At 43.2% G+C, this 23364-nt stretch overlaps 1 protein-coding gene across 1 annotated transcript in view; it reads left to right on the plus strand.

Moving 5' to 3' along the window:
- Window positions 1-23364, plus strand: part of LOC126484811 (irregular chiasm C-roughest protein) — a 410474-nt gene that overhangs the window by 258636 nt on the left and 128474 nt on the right. Inside the window, exon 5 of the mRNA XM_050108408.1 lies at window positions 16771-16914. Coding sequence (XP_049964365.1) covers window positions 16771-16914 — 144 coding nt within the window. The remainder of the gene's footprint in view (window positions 1-16770; window positions 16915-23364) is intronic.

Consider the following 23364-nt stretch of genomic DNA (forward strand, 5'->3'; position numbering starts at 1 on the left):
ACAGATGACTTCACACTTTTTATTATTTAGAGTCAATCGCCACTTTTAACACCAAACAGATATCTTGTCTATATCGTTTTACTATTTGTGTTGATCATCAGATGAGTTTATAAGACACTAAATCACAGCATCATGTGAAAACAGCCCAAGACGGCCTGCCAAAAAAAGCGAGTCAAATGGCTCTGAGCACTATGGGACTTAACTTCTGAGACTATCAGTCCCCTAGAACTTACAACTACTTAAACCTAACTAACCTAAGGATATCACACACATCCACGCCCGAAGCAGGATTCGAACCTGCGACTGTAGCGGTCGCGCGATTCCATACTGTAGCGCCTAGAACCGCTCGGCCACCCCGGCCGGCACGGCCTGCCAGATTGTCTCCTAAATCGTTTATGTAGATTAGGAACAGCAGAGGGCGTATAACACCTCCTTGAGGAACACCAGATATTACTTCTGTTTTACTCGATGACTTCCGTCAGTTACTACGAACTCTGACCTTTCTGACAGGAAATCACAAAACCTGTCGCGCAACTAAGCCAGTAATTAATCGGCACGCCATTTGATAAGAAATGGCTTATGAGGAACGGTGTCAAAAGCCATCCGGAAATCTAAAAATATGGAATAAATTTGACATTCCCTGTCGACAGCACTCATCACTTCGTGAGAATAAATAGTTGTTTTCACGGTATTTTCTGAGTCCATGCAGGCTGTTTCTCAATGCTGGCTGTTTGTCAATAAATCGTATTCTTGGAAGTAATTTATAATTTTCGTACACAACATATATATCCCAAAATACTACTGCGAATCGATGATAGTGAGGTTGGTCTGTAACTCGGCGGAGTACTCCTATTTCTTTTCTTCGGTGTTGGTGTGACTTACCCAACTTCTCTATCTTTAGGTATGGACCTTTCGACGAGCAAGCGGATGCACATGATTGCTACATATTGGGCCATTGTAACAGCATACTCTGAAAGGAATCTGGCTGGTATGCAACCTGGACCGAAGGCCTTGCCCTTATCGCGTGATCTAAGCTGCTTCTCTACACCGAGGATATCTGCTTCTAAGTTACTCATGTTGGCAGCTGCTCTTCATTCGAATTCTGCAATATTTACTTAACCTTCTTTGGTGAAGGAATTTCGGAAAAATGTGTTTAGCAATTCTGCTGTAGTGGCATTGTTATCCGTGACATCGCCACTGTTATAGCACAGTAAACGTGTTGTCTGTGCTTACTGCTCCAAGTCAATCCCAGGACTTCTTATACAAAGCTCGCGCATAACAGTTCCCTCCATTACAAAATTAACCATTCAATACATGCCACAGGAATTTCCCCATCAATTTATTGCTACTTTTAGTCAGGTTATGCATTAAATCTATTTCCTCCTAGTTCAATTCAGTTCCAGTTCATTACTTATCCTTTCCTAAATTTCAAATCTCTTATACTCATCTTATTCTTATTGTTTATGGTCAACGTTTCGCTTCCACATAACTCTACATTCGCGTCAGATACAATCAGAGTGGCTTCACTGAAATTTATAACCAACGTTAATAAAACATTTACCTGTTATTATTTCTTACTTTTCCGTAACTTTTATCCTATGTAGTACAGGGTCTGCTTTTTCACGATTTGGTAAATTTCATTTTATTACTTAGGTTTTTGGCCTGACGGTCTTTGTAACGCAACACTCGTCAAGTTAACCTAACTAAGGAGGTCGTGAGCACCATCTGACAGTGGATTGTATAAACTCTTTTCTTGTGGCTTTTTCGTATTTCAGCTGTTTTTATTGATGTCCTCTGAGGCGGAATTTGGCGACCAGTCCGGGATTTGTCTAAATGTGCGTGGGATCAAGCCTAAAACAACCCCCAGCTACCCGGTGTACCAGCCCACAGTCGTTAATCCGCAACGCGGAATCGATATGTGCTTGACTCACGTCCATGTCCCGCAAGCAAGCGCGCTACGCTATACAAGCACGTAAAAAAGAAAAAAAATCATTTCGTGTAATTTCCATCCTGAATTTTATGCTCTCTTTACCTCATTCCTACCATTTAAAACACTATCTCTTCCATTTAATTGATAATTCAAATCCTTTGCAGCCTCTGAAACTTTTAAATTGTCACTGGACATTTTAAACAGTTTTTACTTTTTCTCTCCAAACTTAATTTTTGCAGTTTTTTGTCGTTTTCTTATATAGCTTACTATACTGACTGAATAACATAGTGGACAGTTTAGAGCCTGTTTCACTCCATTCTAGACTACTGGCTTCATTTAATGTCCTTAGCCCTGTTTCTCTACAGTCTGAGGGTCAACTGCAAGAAAACCATGAGCTACAATAATGAGCAGTAGATAGGCATTGTGCAGCCTATAGACGTTGGGACAGATAGTTAGTATCACATTAAATAACTCAAGAAGGGCTCATAGGAGACTCCGGGTGGCGACTTCATGCTTCCACACCATAGAATTCGGAGTACTCTTCACACAGTTGTGCAAGATAGTCGACTTAAATGCCAGGCTAGAATTGCCGCGGAGTCGTCCTGTGTCGTTTTAGTGCGTCGTGTGACCTTACGTCCGTCGTTATTGCTCAAGAGACTCGGGGAACGGGCCCTCCATGGCCCTCAGATTAGCCGTGGCCCTCATCTGCGTCGTAATTGAGGTGGTCGCTTCGGAAAGTCACGAGCCTCTTAGCGAAAGCGGTTTAGAGTCAGTGAAGGCCGACTAACATTTAATTAGAGCGCATCATTTCCGAGAATGCGTTCTTCTAGAAAGTATTTTGGAATGCTCTCTGTCGGCTTGTCTTCCGCGTCACTGCGTGCTGTAGGCATTGTGTGTTTCCCAAGATTTCATTCCTGTTCTCAGTCTTTGTTATTCTGCTATTTCAGCTATTTAACTGCATCGTGACCGACTGGTAAAAGTGCAGCACTATTTAACATATGTACTGCCTCATTCTCCACTTCTAGCACGCTTTCTTCTTGCTCACGATATCACTCAATCTAGGACGTCGTTGCTTCTTCCTTGTCAGACCTTACCTGCATCCACTATACTAGACTACCGTACTGCGAAGTGCTTTTTGTAGCGTTATTTCTATGCTTTTGTTCCACTTACTAACTGAGTCTGAGAAAAATGGTTCTCCGCACGTCATTTAAGAGCTGTGAGATCGCTTTTGGCCATCGAATTGTACGGAAAACATAAGAAAAAGCAGCGTAATAGTTTTTGATTTTGTCTGTAATTGTTGTAACTAATGCGTGAGCTTTCGGATATCTTGCGAAGATAATCTGGAGACACACAAACACACACACACATATAAATGCAATGTCCCACCAGTCTCCCCCACTCTACTCTCATCCTCTAGGACTCCCTTGATCTCTTAGTCAGTGCTAAAGCTTGCGAAAAAGAAAATGCGCATCGTGCTACAATATTGGTCAAATGAAAATGATCGTATGGCATTGATGGCCGGGGAGCTCGGCCGCCATATTGCAAGTCCTTTTTAGGTGAGGCCAATCGATAACATGCGAGTCAATGATGATGAAACACCCAGTCCCCTGCCGGGAATCGAACCCGGGCCTCCTGCGTAGTAGTTCGTAACGCTATGGAGACACAACATCGGTCATGTGCTGCGATACGTACAACTACATCAACATCAACATAGATACCCCGCAAGCCACCGTACGGTGCGACGCGGACGATAAACCACTACTAGTCATTTCCTTTCCTGTTCCCCTCGCAAACAGAGAGAGGGTAAAACAACTGTCTGTATGATTCCGCATAAGCGCTAGTTTCTCGTATCTTATCTTCGTGGTCCAAACGCGCAATGTATGTTGGCAGCAGTAGAATCTTTCGGCAGTCAGCTTCAAATTCTGGTTCACTAAATTTTCTGAATGGTGTTTCTCGAAGGGAATGTCGCCTTTCCACCAGAGATTTCCATTTGATTTCGTGAATCATTTCCGTAACACTTACGTGTTGTTCGAACCTACCGGTAACAACAGCCCACCTCGTAAGTGCTTCAGTGTCTTCCTCCTATCCGACCTGGTACGATCCCAAACACTCGAGCAGTAATAAAGAATAGGTTGCACCAGCGTCCTATATGCGGTATCCTTTACAGGTGAGCCACCCTTTCTTGAAATTCTCCCAATAAACCGAAGTCGACCATCCCCGTTCCCTACCATAGTTCTCACATGCTCGTACCATTTCATATCGGTTTGCAACGCTACACACATATATTTAACAGATTTGTCTGCGTCATGCGGGACACTAGTAACACTGTATCGGAACATTACAGATTTAATCTTCCTACTCATCCTCATTAACTTACATTTTCCCGAATTTAGAACTAGAACCAGAATTTTTTTCTGTCTTGAATCTTCCTGAAGTCATTCAACTTTGACACCTGACCGTGCACCACAGCATCATCAACAAACAACCGCAGATTGCTGCCCACCATCCTGCCAAATCATTCATCTATACAGAGAACAAGAGCGGTCCTACCACATTTCCTGTAGGCACTCTTGATGATAACGTTGTCTCTGAGGAACACTCGCCGTTGAGGACAACATACTGGTTTCTGTTACTTACAAAGACTTCAAGCGAGTCGCTATAATGAACTTATTCGATATGCTCGTACCTTCGTTAATGGGGCGCCGTGTCGATCATGTTCCGGAAATCTAGAAACATGCCTGCTGCCCTTCATCCATTGCACGCACTACACCATGTGAGAAAAGGACAAGTTGAGTTTCGCACGAGCGACGCTCTCTAAAACCATTCTCATTTGTAAAGAAAAGCTTCTCAGTCTCAGGGTCTAAAAGTGACCTATTAATTGAAAGAAAGCTGTGCTATATGCATCTAGTATGCACAGATGATCATATGGAAACAAGAAAATGACATAGAAATGAAAATGAGTTGCAAAAACACCATAACATAGTTGTAAATATTTACATAATTAAATGAACTGCCAATCATCACCACAGATCTGTTATCTAACTATGAATAATTAAAGAATTTTCTAGTATATTATTAACCAATGAAGACGCCTAGCAAGATTTGGTGAAACGGGGTTGGTACACAAAAATTGAACATTCACTTGCCACGCGGGATTAGCCGAGCGGTGTAAGGCGCTGCAGTCATGGTCTGTGCGGCTGGTCCCGGCGGAGGTTTGAGTCCTCCCTCGGGCATGGGTGTGTGTGTTTGTCCTTAGGCTAATTTAGGTTCAGTAGTGTGTAAGCTCAGGGACTGATGACCTTAGACTTAAGTCCCATAAGATTTCACACACGTTTGAACATTTTAACATTCACTTGCAAAAGACAATACTTTTTCTTATCTACGTGATAAGGCGTAAGTGAAGTAGCAACTGAAGAGAAATGGCTGTATATATTCTACGTTAGGTATCATTCATGTAAGAGGCATCTATCAAAGATGGTGGTGTTTCCGGCTGCCACAAAAGTCAGGTGTCTAGTGAAAATATGAACACCACAAGGTCGTCGAAGAGCACGAGCAATACAAGGCGCATACTGTACAACATCAGTTTGAGTGGTGCATGTAACTTAGCGTTAACTATAGGTGTGAGTTTAGTCGCTTTACGTCATGTATGATTCTGCTGCACGATGTAACGGCACCCCAGTTCGATATCAGTGACCGCAAACACGTCAACACCTGGAATTTATAGGGAGGTTCTGTCACACGGGCAGAGCAATCACCGGATCTGAAACCTTTGGGGTCTTTTTCTACCGCGTGATAACAGCAACTACGTGTCGGGATTTCAGACGACTATCTCAATGCACACAAGAAAAATGGATATTTTTGTGTACTAGGAACAGCGGAGCAGTGTATTATTGTCAGTTGTAGTGCTCAAGATATTGCTGCAGTTTTGACGAGAAATTAATTAATTGTTTTTGATAGTCTTATTTCAAAGCATTCAATTTAGTATTTTTCACCAACTGTGTATTCTAGACACCCTGCATGTGGGATGCTACACGTACATTTTAGCAGTGTTCTGATTTTCTTCAGCCAGATGTAGTGCGATTGTGACAATACCTTTCAGCAATGAGAAGTGCACCGGCTTCGAAACGTCCTAAGTTCCTCCCTGTATTTTAAATTTTTGGTTATCAGTCTGCTTACTGTTTTCATGTGCCCTCCTACAAACTGTTCTCTTTTGCCTGCCTTTTCACTTTAGACTAGCACTGACACCCAGCGTCCTCATTTATTTATTGACTACGTTCCGCCTCAGACCTCTCCTATAGCTTCTACTCTCTATCAACATGAAAGTTAGTCCTTTCTATCGTACCATAAGATTAATCATCGCCTTTTCCGGCCTGTATTTTCTACATGCCCTTGTCCTCGCCGATTACACGGAGAACTTTCTCATTTCTCATTTGTCCACCCAGTTTTGAACACCCGTCCACAGTGCCACATGTAAACGCTTCTGTTCTCTTGTTTTGCTGTTTTCTCATAGTCCATGATTCACTTCATACAATGTTATGTTCCAGATGAACATTCTCAGAAATTTGTTCTACGCATCAATGTCCTTATTTGATGCTAATTGACTTTCTTTGTCAGGAATGTCTTCATTACACGTGATACTATGGTTTTTATGCCCTTCATGCACTTTTAAACATGGATGACAGTAGCAATCGTAAATAAACCTTCAAATATGGTGTATACAGCCAATAGGTAGCATAAAATTTATTGATCAGGTTTCAGTACCACTAGCGGTAGCTCCTTCAGAAGGAATATAGTCGCCTAACTTTCATTACGTTGAAAATGGAAGCATGCTTCATGAACTGAAATGCTTCAGTCGAATAGCAGCAATCATAGATTACGTTTTTCGTGATAACCAGGATTAATATATGATATCTGCTATTATTGGATTTCCTTGAAGCCTTAATCTATGATTTCTGCCGTTCGACTTAATCGTTTTAGTTCATAAAGTATGCTTGTATTCTGAACGTAATTTAAGTTACATGAGATTATGCCTGAAGACTTATCCCTAGTGCTACTGAAACATGGTCAAGGATTCTTACAGAAAACTCTATGCAAAATCTATGTACATTATTTGTTGATAGACTAGCCATCTGACCCAGAATACTACTATTAGTGTTAAGTATCTATAACCAGACGACTCGTCTCACGTAATGTATTTTGTTAGTGGGCCACGAAAAAGATTCGTAGAACACCCTTCAGTAAGTGAATTTCCACGACGTAAACAGCACACGACATGAAAGTATTCTGGAGGGTTGAATGTTATGTGTTCCATACTGAACTGCCGTTTGAGGTGACATCTTACGGTAATGATGTGATCACAAGCCCTGACAACCGTAATATGTTAATAACTAATGTAAATATGGTGTGCGAATCATGGGTGTGTGTGGGTGTGAACGATTCAATATGTATCGGATGCTGGCTGAGCTGGCACAAATAAAAGAAAAAACAAGAAAAAAACAAGCACGGTTTACATATCTTGCTCGCGTTACAGCAATCTTCTTGTGAAGCTCAGTGCACATTGTGATGCAGTGTTGAGACTCATTGCTCCAATTCTTTGTCGCGGACTCTTTATTGCAGACTTCCTCGCCGTGCCACGCAAAGAATCGAAACCACATCTGGGATTGATTCGACGAAAGCTGAAAGTTGAATCATCTGCTGCGATGCTGAAAGAATGTTTGGTATGTAAACGAAGCAAAGTTGCTGAAGAACTCTTTCGGAAAACGTTTAGCTTGAAACATAAAAATGAAACACCATGCATTCTGGATTCGCATGTTTTTCGCTATGCAGTAATTGTTCTGGAACTATTGCTGAGAGACTACTGGTTTCAATATTCGATTATTTCAGATTGTTAGTCTCACATCAATGCCGATTTCCATTATTGGTCATACTGATTACGAAATTTCGGAATAGTGGAACTCACAGCCCGTTCATTGAAGAGTTTTGCGGGGAATTAATAGTGCGAGTTTCAATTGGTAGTCTAAGGGAAGCAGAAATTTGCAGTCTGAAATTGTCATATTTAGAGAAACATCTCTCAATCATTCCGATATCTTGTGTATTCATCCACAAGAAATTTCTGAATCCTATTCAAGAAAATCGTGTTTATTACATTTAAAAAGCCTAACTCTGTTTATCACACACGAAGATACTTTTATCAGCCTTCTGAACAATTTTAAAGTTTCCAACCCGCAGAGAATAGAGTTCGCATCTACTTGTGACTCAATCAAAGCAGGAAGCTGGAAGTTGAGTCATCTGCCGCACTGCTGCAAAAATGTCTTTATAAAAACGTTGTAAAGCTGCATACTGTGCTGCGGCTACAATTTGAGTAAATAGTTGAGAACCTCCGGTTTTGGACATATCACCATGCAGTTCTTCTGAAATGATTGCAATCAATTGGATGTCAGTTAAGCGACTGGTATGTCCCTGCCAGTTATCCGACCGGCGAAAGAGGAGCTTGAATGTAACGTGGAATGCGCGCCACGTTTCATTTCCGGCGGATCCCTACATCATTGACATGTGAATACTCGGCTAGAAGGCAGAGTGAAGAAAAGTGCCCCAGCCAGGATTCGACCCTACAACCTTCCAGTGTATAGACAAATACACTGCAACTTTTTTTCGCGGGAAAGTGAGCCACAGACATTTTTCTTTGTTTTACCTTGATTTACAGGCACCGTTTTACAGTAAACATCTAAAGAACAAAACACGTGCGTAAACGTCTTTTATCCTTTTCTCCGTATGTATAACACGTAACACAACCGGCGAAAAAGCCTGCCAAAGATTGAAATGAGAGATGATAACGGTCATATACCCCAATAGGGCGCGTCGCTATACCAAATAAGGTCCACATCTACTAAACACGTTAACCAACACCCTGTATGGCAAACGTGTGATCAGCATGTTAGCAAAATAGTTCCAGTAATGGGGCAATTGCAATGAGTCCCAATATGCTCTAAGATGTGCTGTTGAAATGGCGAAAAGACCCCCCCCCACACATACACACACACACGAACAAACAACAAATTGTACAAAACGAGCAGTTAACAAAACAATATTCGAATATGAGTGAAATCTTATGGGACTAAACTGCTAAGGTCATCAGACCCTGAGCTTACACACTACTTAACCTAAATTATCCTAAGGACAAACACACACACCCATGCCCGAGGGAGGACTCGAATCTCCGCCGGGACCAGCAGTTATCAACGAACTGGTTTTCGACATCGGAAAGAAGGAGAGATCCAACAGTATAATAATGTCGGTGGTGTAAGCAGAGCTTCCACAGCCAGGGCCACTTCGCAAGGTGACCACTACAGCAAAATCGATGCGGAAGCGTGTCCACAGAACCGCATCGACAACATGTAGGCGTGTCACTAAGTCCAATTCGGTGTAGACGTTTGTTAGTAGGTAGTTAATGACTCTGTACCAACAGGAAGCCACTTCCAATGTGTGATTCGGGAGACTGAACTTGGTCGACACAACCTTCCAACTAACACGCGGTCGTAATAGTTCAACGGCATTGGAGCAGACCATCCCGTACCCGAGAGCAAACAGCAACTGTGTCGTGACCACTTGTCGCCTCAAGACGTCGTCCCTTAGACACCCCACCGCAATATAAAATTCTCGAATGTGACGCAATTTGAAATGAATGCGACCAACGTCAACAGGCTCTGAGCACTACGGAACTTAACATCTGAGGTCATCAGTCCCCTAGATCTTACTGTACTTAACCTGACTAACCTAAGGACATCACACACATCCATGACCGAGGCTGGATTCGAACCTGTGACCGTAACGGTCGCGCGGTTCCAGACTGAAGCGCCTAGAACCGCTCGGCCACCTCAGCCAGCTGACGAAGCAAGACTCACGGGCTAGGCAAGAGTGACATGGAAGTATACAATTCACGGGTAACAATCAGTGTCATGCGTCAGGCGTACAATGCAGACGCGTTGCATGTGATATCTGAGAGAGCCAGCCGAGCTTTTCTAGGCGTTCAGTCCGGAACCGCGCTGCTGCTACGATCGCAGGTTCGAATCCTGCCTCGGGCATGGATGTGTGTGATGTCCTTAGGTTAGGTAGGTTTAAGTGTAGGGGACTGATGACCTCAGATGTTAAGTCCAGGCTGCTTAGAGCCATGTGAACCATATCTGAGAGAAATAAAGCCTCCTTCCGTGCGGAAGGAGGCGTTGTTTGAATATATTGCGTCCTCATATGAATCGGTCTGGGAGTCCCCGCAATTTTTTCCCTACCTTATCAGGAAGGAGAAAGATTTGTGTGATATAAAATAGGTATCCAACATTCGCAGTTTCTTCAAAATTGTAAGCGAGCGTCGTTCATGCTCCAGTGCGGCACCCTGGATTTTATGAGTAGCAGATACACGATTCAAAACCGCCACCTTCAGTGGGCAACGATCAACGAAAGCCCACAAAGACGTATACCTTGCCTCAAAACTTCCCCAAACATTGACGGCGTCCTCAAAACCGCGTTGATTCAGGTATTTTGCATTTGTCTTTATTCAAGCGTGCATCCGAAGTACGACGCGAACTATCAGTTACAACTTCTAACAAGGGAACTCTCTTAGTTTGAAGAAGGAGAACGACCACGTCATCAGCATACGACCTAAGTGTGAGGTTCTCTCCTGAAACTTTTAAACATGACAGCCGATTACCAACCTTCCGCAAAAACTATTCAAGAGGCAGGACAAATAAAGATATAGAGACTGGACTGCCCTGAAGCACTTTCCGATAGATAACAACGGGAGGTGTCAGCTGCCCACTGATCGCCACTGACGCCGCACTGTTCCTGTACGAGTAAGAAGAACGACACTTGCAGGAGCGGTAAAGCGAACAGTCTCCAAAATACGGTCGAAGTAACATGGCTAACGTGATCCAATGCCTTAGGAAAACCCAAAAAGGCAGAAGCGTAATGAATACATGTAACAGCCTCCACCGAAACCACATCCCTATATACTGCCACCGGAGTCAAAATTGTAAGGCCAGGGAGGCAGTATTGAAGTCTATCAATCACAGGACCAATCAATAAGGACAATCTGCTGTTCGAAGCCCGTGCAGTACTTTTGGATAGAGTGAGGGAGCGAAAATGAGCTGCGGTTAAATGGCCATGATGTTCCGGAATGAAAACAATTTTAAGTAAAATCTAAACCCAAGATATGACAAAAATGTAAAAAATATTCTTTCAGATGGCAGTCCGAACCTGGGGTTTCATGAGAGTGGGAATGGACAATAATCCTGAAAAGACGCTAATATTTCAGCTTCTAGTCAGGTGGTAATCCCACCGAAGGTCGCAAAACTGTCACCGGAAATGGGTAACACGGAGTCACCCGTTGATACAACTCTGCATAATATTGGTGCAAACATGAGTTACCACATCTCAAGTAGTCAACTGACGGTCATCATCACGCGGTGAGGGAGGTAATACAACAGCGACGTCGAGTGTGATGAAGAAGCAGGTGGTTTAAGGATGTCAGTTCCTTGTTAACGAGAGACCTCACCTCTAAACCTTCCATATGTTGCTTCTCGAACAGCGACAACATAGCCTTGATCCACAGAACGTCAGCGATCCTCAGGCAGCATAGCCTGACCATACATATTTCAGTTATAATAAAACTATACGTGTTCTGAATGACTCTCACCATTGCAGCACGATAACTTACCAGCGTTTTACTGAGTCGCAGCATTGCTTACACAGACCACTGTCCCACTGAGGGTGGGAAACGCTCTACCGAGTGGTGGCAAAACTTCCACTTAGCATCAGCAATATGAGAAAAACTGAGCATCCATTGTGCACAACAATATTTCATGCGTGATTGCTTGAGGTTGATAGTTGCTGCAACAGCGCAGTGATTAGTGAAAGGCGCAGGAATTCCGTCAACTGCAAGAATGTGAAGACACGAACATCGGACGAATAAAACCTATCATGTCTGCTACTAGACGTCGCAGTAAGAAACTTCAGTTTCACCATCGTTGGATATTTTTTCCCCAACAACGCACAAACGCATCGAACGAACCAATTCATGGAGATCACGATTAATATCAGAATTAAGTACTGGTAAACAGGACGCATCACGCAATTGAAGTTACCATCCGGCAAAAGGATCCAAGGATTTTTACACAAAGATTAACGGCGCTCCTCTCTGTAAACTTTGGACACCGCCATCGTTTGACGCTCGAGAAGGTGCGCGAGAACAACCAGGGTAAGACCTTACAGATTATAACCAATCCCGCGACCTGAATCAAGAACCTCAATGTCAGTGAGAGGAATACCTTCGCGATAAAATAGATCAGTACTCGTCTAATCTTTAGGCGATACACTGGAAAAGGTCTGAAACCTGGGAAGGAACAATGTGGTAAAAAATACTTCGTACAAGAATATTACAACTGCATTAGAATCATAAATAAACTGACGGAGAACCATGAGGCGTACGTTAGATTCAATGCGATGGACATTCAAAGGGAGAAGGGTGTATGCCTGAGTCATCTTACGAAGTGGGACAAAAGTAAAGTCCGTTTATGCCACATTCCAGCCATTAATCCATTATCTATAGATGAATCCGAGGAAGGAGGGCAAGTCCTGCTATCTGCAGAGATATTACGCCGAGATTTCTTGCGCTTGACAGGGCGATGTGGTAAGATAGGCCGTGTACGCTGACCGTGAGGCAAAATCGCCGCGGTAGGTCGATCGAGAACAAGATCTGAATATGCACTGCAGGGGGATCATCCGACATGACAGACAGGGGTAGAACAACAGGCTGAGAAATCAACAAAATTGAAACAACATGGACCGACGCCTGTACTACAAGATTCAATATTGGAAGCTCCTTCGGTTACTAACCGAAGCTACGTCGATGGCGATCGACACAGAGACAGGAAGACGTCTTTTCGTCGGACTGTGATGCCTGCGGGAGTTGGGCAGGAGGGGTAATACAGGGAATTTCACATGGAAAAAATCTGCATCCCACGTACGACGTCGCTTATGTTGCGGCACAGAACCCGCCTCCCGCTTTAACGAAGGAAAATTGCTCGTGGAAAAATTCAAATCTGGCCGTAATTTGCCACTAGAATTACCACCAGTCCGAACGAAATCTGCTACTGCCAATTTATGTCACTGCTCAAGAGCATTTTTGAAAACAAGAACCCGCTTCGGACAGTTGAGAAGTTGGTGCCCACAATCATTACATAAGAAGCATGTCCCCACCTGATCGCTATAAGTACCGATGACCTCAAACATGAAGACGTGACGTGACGGGATGATCAGTCTGATGTACTTGTCGATGGAATGAAAGCGGTGTGAACTCAACTCATCGAATACCCTTAACATCACCAAATTTAAGAAAGATATCGTTATAATAATGGTCACCTATCCGCACCTTCAACATCAGCATTGGGAACTGACCCATGTTTATGGCGGAAAGAAACCTGACAGCCGTGATCAAGTAACAGCCTGTCTACTTGGAGAGGGTTCTTGGATTTTACGAAGAAGTCATAAAACTCATTGTCAAAATATGCTGTGAGAACCTGACGTGGAGAAATACCAAACGTTTCCATTTACCAATCATGAATTTCAAGGGAACTTACCTGGATTTTGCGGGTGGACCTGTCAGACACAAAACTAACTGTACGTTTATGCTGAATCGTCCTGAAAGCTGTGAATAGGACGAAAAAGACGAATCCGCCACCAAACGTAACACCACAAAAGGATAGAGAAGGACAACTGCTGACTCAAGTTCACTCACAGCTGATGACATACTGAGGCAAGAGTCAACTGCTGCACTCGGAGGGCTATGGTGGAACTTAAGGAGTAAACACGCCCGATTACGGTCACTGCCCGAGTGGAACTTTACTAGACCATTAAACTAAACGCAAATTTGGTGACGCTTTCTGCTGCTTCATGGGACTGCTGGTCTCTCGAGGTAAGGCGACTGTTTGCTAGGTATCTGTGGAATAGTTTTCATAATTGAAATTTAAATAATCTTGATTCAGAGCATTTGTACGAAATACTTACAAATTATATTAAAATATTCTTCGTGAATCAGTGTACATATTAACGAAAACCGGATAAAATCCCTACAACAGTCCCTGAGATTAGCCTGCACATAAAGACGGATGCGAGGAGAGGAATCGAATTTATTTCGTTTCTCTATGGCTTCGTACTGACCGAGGGAAAAATAATACCCATGATGATCCCAGGTCTATGACAACAGATAGATTCGTAGGAATAGGCCTACCATAATTACGGTATTAAGGTCGTTATCCATGATGACTGTGTAAGAATGGACACGGTTCTTCACGTTAATTTCGCCGTACTCTCCGCGAACAGTGTGCTTCAGGAAAGTTGAATTAGAATATGAGGCCAAAAATTAGGACACTAAACCTGCTAAAAAGCTAATAGGCTATCTACCCGTTACTGTATGTTAGGTATTAAGTGTTTCTCTTTCTATCAGGAAAATATAAAAAAATTACAAATAGCGTGAAACTATATATTTAACATCTATATACTGGCAAGTCACAACTACCTCTATTGCAGGACCTAGTGATGCAATCACAAGCATTACAATCGTTTACATTTAAAGCGCTCCAGTTAAATTCAAACTACCCCACCGTCCATGGTTCCATTAAATATTAGTATTACTTAAGAGTACCAAGTTGTCACAATAAGCCACATGGCCACATGCTATGATACGGCAAGCTATATGAATACATTTTGCTTGTCCTTAAGTCTAACAGTAATACAGTACCATGTGGACAGGGTTGTAATTCACATCTACATCTCTATCAACTCAAGAGAATTCACTCAAAACAATCGGCTTCCGTAGCGGTCCCATAATACATTTGTTTTTAATCCGAACAACTCACTCTGTTTCCTTTGCATGACGCCATCTTCTAGCCGTCTACCATACTAGAGCACAAAAATGACGTGCCGTTTAATGTTGCAATACGTAACAACTGAATGAGTATTGCCATGTATTGGTTTCTACTCCATCAGTGGCTTGACATCCTCTAGGAGATACGAGATGTGTACGGATTTCAATATAGTTCAGTGAGCGACTTTCCGTTATCTGGCTTCGAGCGCCTCAAATTACTTAAATAGGTTATAGTCTTCTCGCTCTACCCTTATGAATCGTTTTGTTTTATTTATGTATTTACACTTCAAGTTCCGTAGGTCAAACTGAAGAGCGAATCTCCAAGGTCATAGAACGTATCAGTACATGAAACTACAACATAAAAGGAATAAAAGATAAAAATAAAATATTTATGAACCAAAAAAAGGCGAGCTATAAATTTCAGTAAACGCAGTCAACAATATAACATAAGAATCTACTTAAATTTTCAAGGATCTCCTCAACAAAGAAGGAGTGACCCACGAGGAAACTCTTCAGTTTCGATTTGACACCGCGTGGATTACTGATAGTTAAATGAAAATGGATGCAGCAGTACACAGCACACTTTCTGCACAAGAATTAAGGAAGTCCGATCCAAATGCAGGTTGGATTTTTACCCAGTATTAACTGAGTGAAAGCTGCTTATTCTTGGGAATAAGCCGATATTGTTAACAAGAAACGACAGTAAGGAATATATATATATATATATATATATATATATATATATATATTTTTTTTTTTTTTTTTTTTGAAAGGTCAGTGTGAAAATACCAAGACTAGTAAACAGGGGTCGACAAGAGGTTCGCAAACTTACACCACTTATAGCCGAAACCGCCCGTTTCTGAGCCAAAAATATCTTTTTAGAATGGGATGAGTTACCCCAAAATATAATACCATAAGACATAAACGAATGAAAGTAAGCAATTTAGACTATTTTTCGTATCGAACAATCACTTACTTCACATACCGTTCGAATAGTAGAAATGGCAGCATTAAGTCTTGGAACAAGATCCTGAACGTGGGCTTTTCACGACAGTTTACTATCTATCTAAATACCTAGAAATATGATTTGTTCTGTTTCACGAATCATATGCCCATTCTGTGAAATTATAACGTCAGGTTTTGCTGGATTATGCGTTATAAACCGTAAAAACTGAGTCTTACTGTGATTTAGTACCAGTTTATTTTCTACAAGCCATGAACTTAAGTCATGAAGTGCACTGTCTGAAACCGAGCCAATAACGCAGACAACATCCTTTCGTACCAAACTAGTGCCATAACCAAACAGAAATAATTTAGAGTTACCCGTAATACTAGAGGGCATATCGTTTATATAAATAAAGAAAATGAGTGGCCCCAACACTGATCCCTGGGGCAACCCCCGTTTGACTGTACCACACTCACACTCCACATCACAACCATTCTCAACACTGTGAATAATGACCTTTTGCTGTTTGTTGTTAAAGTAAGAGGTGAAACAATTGTGGACTATTCCCCGGATTCTGTAATGGTCTAACTTCTGGAGCAATATTTGGTGACCAACACAATCAAACGCCTTAGTTAAGACAAAAACTATGCCCAGCGTTCGAAACGTTTTGTTTAACCCCACCAGTACCTCACAAAGAAAAGAGAAGATAGCATTTGGAGTTGTTAAACGACTTCTAAAGTCGAACTGTAAATCTGATAGCAAATTATGTGCTGTGCAGTGCAACGTTAAGCTTCTTTTTGCTTGTCTGGCAATGTGGACTCGAAAGCAGTTTTGCCATTCATTGTAACTTTATTTTGTAAATGCATTTTAATATAAGAAGTATTAAGAGTTTAAAATACTTTATACTGTAATTTAAGTGTTAAGTCCTAAGACTCCTCGCTGACATAGAATGTAACAACGTGTTCGTGTCCTGTGTTGCAGCGGCGCCGCAGGTACCCCGCATCGAGTACAACTCCAGCCAAGTGCTGCCCGGCCACAACCTGTCGGCCAACGACGGTGACCGCGTCAGTGTCAAGTGCATCAGCCGCTACGGCAACCCCGCCGCCAACATCAAGTGGTTCCTCGGTGAGTCCACCACCTTGTTTTACACAGGTGTCCAAAACTCAAGGTCTAAAGTAACTCTCGCACGATGTGTCACTGCAACGTGATTCCAAGTCGGCAATAGTGCTGGTAAGGAGTTTTCGAGGGGGCGTCTCATTTTTCTACCAGTTACACCGGCAACCGCTGAACTGTCGTAGGTGGATGTAGACGTGCCGCAATATGTCTCCACACTGCACCCCACAGCTGCTCTAAGGGATTTATGTCGGAGAAACGGGCAGGGCGATCCATTGGCCGATTATCCTCTCGTTCCAAGAGCTCCTACACCTGCACTTTCCGATGCGGCCGCCGATTGTGATGCATAAAAATGAACTCAGGCCAGCATGCATTCCTGAAAAAGTCCACATGAGGAAGGAGTATAGTAGCACAACAATGCCGACCAGTGAGCGTTCCGTATTCATAGATATGGCGGTGAGTACGCCCACGCTACATTATGTCTCTCCATACCACTAAACCGGGAACAGCAACACGATCATGTTCAACAATGATGCTGGATCTATTACATGTTCCCACCCCTGGCACGGAGCGATGTGGTTCGGTGGTTAGCACGCTGGTCTCGCATTCGGGAGGACGACGGTTCAAACCCGCGTCCGGCCATCCTGATTTAGCTTTTCCCGGATTTCCCTAAATCACTTCACAAAAATTCCTCGATGGTTCCTCTGAAAGGGAAAGGATGACTTCCTTCTCCATCCTTCTCCAATCCGATGGGACCAATGACTTCTTTGTTTGGTACCCTTCCCCGAATCAAGTAACCAACCAACCACTTCTGGCCCTATGAGGGACATCAAGTATTCAAGAACATGAAAATTTCCCATCCGTGGGGCTCGCACACCCTATGAAGAATCATTTCCTGCGTTTCGTAACATCCGGGGGGAGGGGACGAGGGGGCACCATGAATCGTGGTGACTTCAGAACAGTTACTGCCTTCAAAAAAGTATCGTTATTGCTCTTCCGCAAATGAATTTATCTATTAGTTCCATATTGATTTATACTTTATCGTTTCTCATCATTCATGGTGCACTTTTTGACTCACCATCACAGATGCAAGTATTTAGTAGTTTGATCTAATCATACGTGATAGAAAAATCATTAGAAACGTGATCCCTTAACAGTATAGACCATGTTATCAACTGCTGTCATTAAATGAGTGAACAATATGTAGGGATATCATGAAAGACAGCACTGGACGACATGATTTCTACGGAAGAAGGGTGCAAACACTGTGGATATTCACAGGTGACTGGTGGCAGAGAGGAGAGAGCGTACACCGACACGAAAAGTTCTCTTGAAACGCGACAACATTCGACCCCATTCTTTCTTTTATTTATTTGTTTATTTATTTGAGTCATCAGTCTTCTGATTGTTACGATGACGCACGCTACGAATTGCTCTCCTGTGCCAGCCACTTAATCGCAGAGTAACCCTGGCAACCTACGTCCTCAATTACTCGCTGAATGCATTCCAATCTCTGTTTCCCTCGACAGATTTTACCCTCCACGGCTCCCTCTAGTATCATGGAAGTTAAAAAATTGTTCAAATGACACTGAGCACTATGGGACTTAACATCTGAGGTCATAAGTCCCCTAGAACTTACTACATAAACCTAACTAACCTAAGGATATCACACACGTCCATGCCCGAGGCAGGATTCGAACCTGCGACCGTAGCAGTCGCGCGGTTCCTGACTGAAGCGCCTAGAACTACCTCGGCCACCGCGGCCGGCTCATGGAAGTTATTTCCTGATGTCTGAAAAGATGTCCTGTCATCCTGTCCCTTTTTATTGTCAGCGTTTCCCATTTATTCCCTTCGTTTCCGACTTTGTGCATAACGTTCTGGTCCCTTACCTTACCAGTTCACTTAATTTTCAACATTCGTCTCTAGCCCCATATCTCTTCTGTTCTAATTTCTCCACAGCCCATGTGGTTTTATCATTGAATTCTGTGTTCCGGACGTACATTCTAAGAAATTTCTTCCTCAAATTAAGGCCTATCTTTGATACTAGTAGACGTCTCTTGGCCAGGAACGCCCTTTTCGGCAATGCTAGTCTGCTTTTGATGTCCTCCTTGCTCCGTCCGTCATGGGTTGCTGCCTAGGTAGCAGAATTCCTGAACTACATATACTTCTTGCCATCAGTCCTGATGTTAAGTTTCCCGCCGTTCTTGTTTCTTCTGCTTCTCATTACTTTCGTCTCTCTTCAATTTCTTCTCAATCCATATTCTATACTCATTAGACTGTTCATTCCATTCAGCATATCATGTAATTCTTCCACTCAGGATAGTAATGTCATCAGCGAAACGTATCATTGATATCCTTTCACCCTGAATTTTGATTCCACTCGTGAACCTTCCTTTTATTTCCGTCATTGTTTCTTCGAGGTAGGAGCGAAAGACTGCATCCCTCAGGTGCAGCCTTTTTAATCCGAGCAATTCGTTCTTGCTCTTCCACTCTTATTATTCCCTCTTGGTTCTTGCAAATGTTGCATTTTACCCATCTCTACCTATAGTTTATCACTATTTTCCTAAGAAGTTTAAACATCTTGCACCATCTGACATTGTCAAACACTTTCTCCAGGTTGACAAATCCTATGAACTTGTCTTGATTTTTATTTAGCCTAGCTTCCGTTATCAAGGGCAACGTCAGAACTGCCTTTATTGCCCCTTAACCTCTCCTAAGACTCCTCCCTTCAAACACTCCACACCCAGTTACAATGTATCGCCTGTGAATATCAACAGTGCTTTCACCATCCTTCCAGAGAACCCGTTTCGTTCCAGTGCTGGCCATGATGATAAGACTCCATGTCGTGCATGTAATGACAGTAGTTGGGAAAGCGGGCTGTACTGTGCTGGGATCACACTTTTAGTGTGTATTCTATAAACTATGGTGAGACTTCTTGCAGCAATAATGATGAGTCAAAAAGGGAAACATGAATTATGGGAAGCAGTAATCAGGTTAAGGGTCCGTCTTAGAAGAAACTACTCCAGTATAGTACAGAAGATAAGTGGTAGAAATATGCAATAGGACAAACAATAATGACGGACTGAAAAATTTTCAGCAGTTTGGTTTCCAAACTTATTTCATTTGGCTACCAGTTTAGGCTATTTACTGAGCCATCTTCAGGCCCCTGACCGTCGTGTGGGAAGTTTCCTCCTCGGTTGTGGTCAAAACAGCAATACTGGTGTTAGTACATTTCTGCTTGCTATAGCAATCACTTCAACCATCATCTGCCGACGATGGCGTAGTAAATCGCCGACACTGGTAGCCAAATAAAATACGTTTGGAAACTGGATGGCTGGAAGGTATCGAACAGGCGAGTCCTGCAACCATCTCTGAAAAGATGGACATGGAAAATTTTCGTGTTCGTGAATGCTAGATGTTTCCTAATATGGCGAGAGGTGGAAACATGTAATGAACCTACCAACATTATTAAACGTGATTGTTTTGCTGTTCCATTGGTTACGCTGTGGACAGACGTAATATTGCACAGGTGCACGGACCGCGTAATCTGCGAACACGGTGCACTCGCTGGCCAACCTTTCTGTGACGCTGTGGGTTACTTCACCTCCATGTGCGTCCTCTTCACGGATTCATTCAGCTCTAACTTCATTTTTACACATAGAAGTCTGCGACCACACTGAAAAGCGGAGATAGACGAGCTCTTGAAGCCAGAGGATATTCAGCGAATAAAATCCAATCGAACACTCGTGGAACATCTTGTGACGACGTATTGCAGTACGTCTACATGCACCAACGACCGTCCAGAGTTTTTCAACCGCGCTGGTAGAGCAATGCAGCGCTCTACCACAAGAACTCCGTAACAACCTAGACGTCACACACACTGTTAAGCACCATGTCTCGACTTTTGCAACCAGCAGGGTACCATCACGAATTGCGGTGACTTCAATGTAATTATAGAAGTTCTTATTTCTTTTAGCGACCTTCCGAAGTATACTGTTGCAGTTACTTCTGTGTGTGGTGAAAGCCGTGGTTTCCCGACGCATAAGGGTAGGAGTATTGTGTTGCAAGAGTACTTTTCGCGGTGGCACTCCCTCTTCTCACACTGCCACCAATCGCTTCTCAATATCCGCAATGTTTACACCCTCCTTCCACAGAAACTACGTCGTCCATCACTGACCCATATTGTCCACTCAAATCGTGACAGCAGTTGCGAAAACACTTCTAACGATTATCCTTTCATCTGCGGTTAGAGCAAAGTACACTACTGCCCATTAAAATTGCTACACCACGAAGATGACGTGCTACAGATGCTACATTTAACCGACTGGAAGAAGATGCTGTGATATCCAAACGATTAGCTTTTCAAAGCGTTCATACAAGGTTGGCGCCGGTGGTGACACATACAACGTGCTGACATGAGGAAAGTTTCCAACCGATTTCTCATACACAAACAGCAGTTGACCGGCGTTGCCTGGTGAAACGTTGTTGTAATGCCTCGTGTAAGGAGGAGAAATGCGTACCGTCACGTTTCCGACTTTGATAAAGTTCGGATTGTAGCCTATCGCAATTGCAGTTTATCGTATCGCGACATTGCTGCTAGCGTTGGTCGAGATCCAAAGACTCTTAGCAGAATATGGAATCGGTGGGTTCAGGAGGGTAATACGGAACGCCGTGCTGGATCCCAACGGCCTCGTATCACTAGCAGTCGAGATGACAGGCATCTTATCCGCATGGCTGTAACGGATCGTGCAGCCACGTCGCGATCCCCGAGTGAGCAGGGGGGGACGTTTGCAAGACGACAACCATCTGCACGAACAGTTCGACGACGTTTGCAGCAGCATGGACTATCAGGTCGGAGACCATGGCTGCGGTTACCCTTGACGGTGCATCACAGACAGGAGCACCTGCTATGGTGTACTAAACGACGGACCTGGGTGCACGGATGGCAAACCGTCATTTTTGCGGATGAATCTAGAATCTGTTTAGAGCATTCTGATGGTCGCATCCGTGTTCGGCGACATCGCGGTGAACGCACATTGGAAGCGTGTATTCGTCATGGCTACACTGACGTATCACCCGGCATGATGGCATGGCTGCCATTGGTTACACGCCTCGGCCACTTCTTGTTCGCACTGACGGCACTTTGAACAGTGGACGTTACATTTCAGATGTGTTACGACCCGTGGATCTACCCTTCATTCGATCCCTGCGAAACCCTATGTTTCGGCAGGATAATGCACGACCGCATGTTGTAGGTCCTGTACGGCCTTTTGTGGATGCAGGAAATGTTCGACTGCTGCCCTGGCCAGCACATTATCCAGATCTGTCACCAATTGAAAACGTCTGGTATATGATGGACGAGCAACTGGCTCGTCACAATACGCCAGTCACAACTCTTGATGAACTGTGGTATCGTGCTGAAGGTGGATGGGCAGCTGTACATGTATACACCATCCAAGCTCTGTTTTACTCAATGCCCAGGCGTTGTTGTTGTCGTTGTTGTTGTTGTGGTTCTCAGTCCTGAGACTGGTATGATGCAGCTCTCCATGCTACTCTATCCTGTGCAAGCTTCTTCATCTCCCAGTACCTACTGCAACCTACATCCTTCTGAATCTGTTTAGTGTATTCATCTCTTGGTCTCCCTCTACGATTTTTACCCTCCACGCTGCCCTCCAATACTAAATTGGTGATCCCTTGATGCCTGAGAACATGTCCTACCAACCGATCCCTTCTTCTAGTCAAGTTGTGCCACAAACTTCTCTTCTCCCCAATCCTATTCAATACCTGCTCATTACTTACATGATCTACCCATCTAATCTTCAGCATTCTTATGTAGCACCACATTTCGAAAGCTTCTATTCTCTTCTTGTCCAAACTAGTTATCGTCCATGTTTCACTTCCATACATGGCCACTCTCCTTACAAATACTTTCAGAAACGACTTCCTGACACTTAAATCTATACTCGATGTTAACAAATTTCTCTTCTTCAGAAATGCTTTCCTTGCCATTGCCAGTCTACATTTTATATCCTCTCTGCTTCGACCGTCACCAGTTATTTTGCTCCCCAAATAGCAAAACTCATTTACTACTATAAGTGTGTAATTTCCTAATCTAATTCCCTCAGCATCGCCCGACTTAATTCGACTACATTCCATTATCCTCGCATGGCTTTTGTTAATGTTCATCTTATACCCTCCTTTCATGACACTGTCCATTCCAGTCAACTGCTCTTCCAAGTCCTTTGCTGTCTCTGACAGAATTACAATATCATCGCGAACCTCAAAGTTTTTATTTCCTCGCTATGGATTGTAATCCCCAACCCGAATTTTTCTTTTGTTTCCTTCACTGCTTGCTGAATATACAGATTGAATAACATCGGGGATAGGCTGCAACCTTGTCTCACTCCCTTCCGTACCACTGCATCCCTTTCATACCCCTCGACTCTTATAACTGCCATCTGG

This window comes from Schistocerca serialis, chromosome 6 (assembly GCF_023864345.2).
Source record: "Schistocerca serialis cubense isolate TAMUIC-IGC-003099 chromosome 6, iqSchSeri2.2, whole genome shotgun sequence".
NCBI classification, from domain to species: Eukaryota; Metazoa; Arthropoda; class Insecta; order Orthoptera; family Acrididae; genus Schistocerca; species Schistocerca serialis.